Source organism: Sceloporus occidentalis, unplaced genomic scaffold (assembly GCF_023333645.1).
Source record: "Sceloporus occidentalis isolate IW3139 unplaced genomic scaffold, rSceOcc1.0.p SCAF_2, whole genome shotgun sequence".
Classification (NCBI taxonomy): domain Eukaryota; kingdom Metazoa; phylum Chordata; class Lepidosauria; order Squamata; family Phrynosomatidae; genus Sceloporus; species Sceloporus occidentalis.
The window spans coordinates 169,967,101-169,972,114 of record NW_028316982.1 but is presented as its reverse complement, the minus strand read 5'-3'; the positions used below and the strand labels follow the sequence as shown (position 1 = coordinate 169,972,114).

The 5,014-nt window shown below is 38.5% G+C and overlaps 1 protein-coding gene across 1 annotated transcript; it reads right to left on the bottom strand.

Moving 5' to 3' along the window:
• Positions 1 to 1,236: 1,236 nt before the first annotated feature.
• LOC149319303 (histone H2A-like) lies at positions 1,237 to 1,650 on the bottom strand. Its single transcript, XM_089508030.1, has one exon. The coding sequence runs from the start codon at positions 1,648 to 1,650 to the stop codon at positions 1,237 to 1,239; it is 414 nt and encodes a 137-aa protein (XP_089364156.1).
• Positions 1,651 to 5,014: the final 3,364 nt, after the last annotated feature.

Below are 5,014 nucleotides of genomic sequence, written 5' to 3'. Positions count from 1 at the left end.
GGGACCCAGTCATGAGACTGTGGGCCCCATCATTTTGTGACTTTCGCTGACTATTTGATACTCACAAAACTGTACAGTCACATTCAGTTCTCTGAAATCTTCATTTTCATGTTTTCTAACATGATGTGAGTGAGGAAGAATATTTACCCATGTGACGTCGAATGGCCAGTTCATAGCCAGCATCCATTGTTATTTGTGGGATTTTCAGACTATGTGGCCATGTTCTGGAATAAACTCTTCTAGAACATGGCCACAGAGCCAAAAAAAACACCCACAAAAACTATAATATTTACCCATTTGAGCAAAAACAGCACTGGGGTACTTGAGGAAAATGGAATAATTGCTAACAGCACCATTACTTTGATACTATCTTTAAAAGATAACAAAAATATATGGAAATTAGCAGGCTGTTGCAAATGCAGTTGTACATCAGGGATGGGGAAACTGTGGCTCTTCAGATATTGGAGTTTATCAGACAAGGGCAATTGGAAGTATAATCCCGAAGGCTATCTGAATGCAATCATGGGGTTTAACGTTATTGCGTGATAACCCACTACACACAAATTCAGGCAATGGGAAGACAGTCCGAACGCAATCATGTGGTTTCACATTATTGCGTGATAGACTGCCACACGCAAATTTGGGCAATGGCATGCTATTTTCGGGCAACGGGAAGCCAGTTCGAATGCAATGAGTATTCACGTAATCATGCCAAACTTGCGGCTTTAAGTGAATGCGTTCTGGCCCCACTTTCTTTTCATTCGAATTTAAGAGAAATTCCTCCCGTTTGATAAACTCAGTTGTTAGACTCCAGCCACATTTAACACAGCCAATGGTGAAGGGTGAATGAGAGTTGCATTTGTACATAAACAATATACCAGCAGAGTGTATGTAACAACCCTAAGTGTCAGGAATGAAGTACTGTATTTCTAACTATGTGTTTAGTGACCAAACATCACATTAAGTGAACTAAGTGATGTAGTTCTAAGTGAACTAAATCACTAAGTGAGTGCCTCTATGATGTACTGTTGTGAACAAAATCAAACTACTGTATTAGAAAAATTGCTTTTTATTTCAACATTATAAAAATAGTGAAATATTTTTATAAGCACATGGAAGTATGGTGCTATTTTACATTACAAAGTACATACATTATTTCTGCATTTATGACTCAAAGCCAAGATTCATAAATATTATCAGAGGCCATTGTGGTGAGACAAAACATTTTAGCAGTCTTTAGAACTCCTGTGACTGAGCATCTTCCGCAACCTCCTTAGATGTCACGGTCTTCTTTGGGAGAAGCTGGGCTTGGATATTGGGCAGGACACCTCCTTCAGCAATAATCACACCCTCAAACAACTTGTTTAGTTCTTCATCGTGCCTCACTGCCAGCAGGATGTGTCGCGGCCCAATCCGCAACTTCTTGTTTTCATGAGCAGCCTTTCCTGCCAGTTCCACTATCTCCGCAGTCAGATATTCCAACACAGCTGCCAGGTAAACTGAAGCTCCAGGACTTACTCTGTCAGCATAGTGACCCATCTTCAAGTACCGTCCAATGCGGCCCACTGGGAACTGCAGGTCAGCTCTGGCACTCTTGTTTTTTCGGAAAGCAACAGCAGTCTTTGCAGGCTTCTTGCTACGTCCAGACATTGTAGCTCCTATAAACAGGGGGAAAATATCCCTTCAATGTTCCCATTTAATTAGCTTCATCACATAGCATACCATCTAACATTTCACAGATAAAAACCAGGACACGTGTAGTCAAGCAACATCAGAATGTGGCCAAGATAGAAAGTTATTAATGAGGAAAAACAGGCTGAGAGAGACCACAGCAATTTGCTTTTGCCTGAACATAGTGGGAAGGGCAAGACTCCTCTCCCTCCTTTTGTCCCCACTGAGTTAATTGAGTGCAAACTACTTTTTCATTTTGAACTCAACTTGTACCAATAGAAGTAAGCCAAGGACAAAGGGAGACAGGGAAAGACACTGGGACATTTTTAAAGTAGGTGAAAAAGTGGGGCTACAGAGAATTCATTGGAACTATCTTTGCCAAGTCAGGACAGTTGGATATAGCAAGGCCTAGTTGACTGTCTTGTTAGCATGTTGGAACAGGAATTTAACCATGAACTGAGTAATATGGCAAACCTTGTTATCTAGATCACTTTCCATATGTATTAGATTATAGTATTATATACAGCCCCTAGCTAAGCTAAATAATAATAATTATTATTATTATTATTACTATTATTATTATTTTGTATCCCTTCCCCCAAAAAAAACTGGGACTCAGAGCAGCTTACAATTTAAAGAACAGTACCATTAACATACAAAAGTACAGCGCACCCATGCCATATGTGGGTGCACCATATGCGGCGTTTACCTTACGTGGAAGTTTAAGCCACAGGAGGTATAATGATGTGTGCACTGTGTGTGCTGCATGCAGTAGCACTCCCCCATTAAAACAAACAGGGTTTGAGCATACATGTTTTTCCCCATACACAGGGAGGTCTGGAACGGATTCCCTGCATATGGAGAGGGCCCACTGTAATACATTAAAATACAATTAGATTATTTCAATATTAAAACAGATCACTTGTTAAAAGAATAAAATACAGTTTTTTAAAAATAAAATATTTCAAGAATTCATTCGCCTAAAATCATTAGGACCGTAATTTTAAAAAAAAAAAAAAATGGTGGGGGGATCAATGCATCCACTCAGAGGTCCCAGGAATAGAAAACTGCTCCCCTCAACCTTCTTCACTCCTAAATCACCTTAATTTGAATTTCTATTCATTGTGTCTTCCATTGCTCAAATTAATTCAGGATGAGTAACATTAAATTTTATACAAATATGAACAAATATTAGAATGCCTTTTTAAAAAAAAAATCCTTACTTTTACAAAAATATATTAAAGCTTTCTTCATATTAACTTGCTTATCAGTCACTATTATCTCCTTGTAAAGTAGTAATCTGAAAACATATTTTCTATAGGCACTGGCTATGTGTGTTGTGTTAAGGATATAGATGAAGGCAGGCAGACACCCACCCACCCCAGATTACAAGGTTACATAAACATTATTCAGCTCAAGACAGAATAGTTGAATTGAACTTACTTCTTGATAGATATCCCAAATGCAGGGGGAAATACCTGTTACTCAGATCTTTTTTGAACCACTCACCTGTCTTCATAGAGATTATTATAAACCTTTCTGAGCTTTATAATACCAACAGCAGAAAATTTGCTTCCTGTCAAGAAACCAAATGACTCTACTGAACACTAAATGAAAGAAGGAATAAACCAAAACAGGCTTGATTTGAGCTATTATCAAAGAACACCACTAAGTCTTTCCTTTGCAAGTCTCACTTGCCTGCTATTTCTCTTTCAAACTCTCAGCTGTAGCCACCTCATTAAGCTCCTTTCAGCTGAAATCACCCCAGTAGCTTGATTTAATCAACCTCCCAATTAGAGAGACAGGCAAATAACCCCTGGAGAGATGTTACCTGCCTTATCTTACAACTGGTCAGTTATCTGTTGAGTGATAAATGTTACTGTATATTCCAACCTACTTACTTTATCTGATTCACTATTGTTTCACAGAGGGCACTACATTCAAGTCAACACATTCACAGCTGATAGGGCTTCCAAACTGTATGATTCTCTAGATATGTTGGACTCCAACTCCTACCATCCTCAGAACAACATGGCCAAATGTTGGAGCAATAATCCAACACAGCAGTTCTCAAATGTTATTGTCCAGATGTTTTGGACTTCAACTCTTAGAAGTCCAAGCCAGTCAACAGTCAGGAATACTGACAGCTGAAGACAAAACATCTGGAGGGCCAAAGTTAGGGAATAACTAGCCCCAGCAACACTTGGAGAGCCACAAGATCTGTACACCTTTGGGAAAAATTAATATTATTAATTAATTAATTAATATCATGCCTTTTTCCCTGGAGGGACCCAAGGTGACTCACAGATAAAACCTTTAAAATTGTTATAAAATTCAAACAATTAAAACATCTCTATATAAAATCATATACATTTCCTGTATCTTGAGGCAGAGGTCTCATGTTTTCCACTGTAAGCATCTTATTATGATAATACAAAGCAAAGAGATGACCTTTTATTTAGGCCTTTGGATAACAAAGAGCTAAAAGTGTTCCTTCCATGGGCACTGATAACTTGAAGGTGCTTGTTTAAATTAGCATGGATGGTTTTCTGATGCAGTATGTCACATGCTCAGATGGACACCATATGAAGAAAAGATTAAGAAAAGAGTTGAGTTATAGTTTAAACTTTTACAGTTGGACGACAAAACCTATAACAGTGGTGTGTAAGGTCAGGCCAGTGATGATTCAAGTATAGCTGTGGAAATAGACCATACACCTGTTGTTCAAGGACTAGCTAAATATGGTGAAGCTAATGAGTAGAAAGAGGACCACCAGGAGATGAATTGGTTTTAGCAACTGTGCATGGGTTAATGGCAATCTCCGTTGATGGAAGCACTGCTCTATCAACAAAATCACAAATATTCAAAGATATAGGAGTGGCTCTCAGCTTTTGATTCTCCAGATGTTTGGGACTTCAGCTCCCAAAATTCCTATGCACTGGCCATATTAACTGGGACTTCTAAGAGTTGAGAACCACTGACTTTGGTCTTCTTACATCCTCTTGCATATCGATAGATCCTACTTCCAAATAGGTCTTCCTTGCTAAACATTCTGATAATTGACCTGCCATGTTCAGAGTGCTGTTTTTAGCCTTATCAGGCACTTAGAAATGAAGCAGAAGAGACTTGTCTTGCCATTTATCTCCATGCCTGGACATGCAGCTGCTAATCAAACACCAGGAGAGGTCATTCTAGCCACCTACCAATAATACTGAGATTCTGCCCTATATCTGAGCATCTCAGGGAAGGGTACAAAACAATAACAATAATTTAAAGGCCAAAAGCATATTAAGCCAATTAACATTAAAACAGGACAGTTTAAAAACAGTTATAATAATTTATA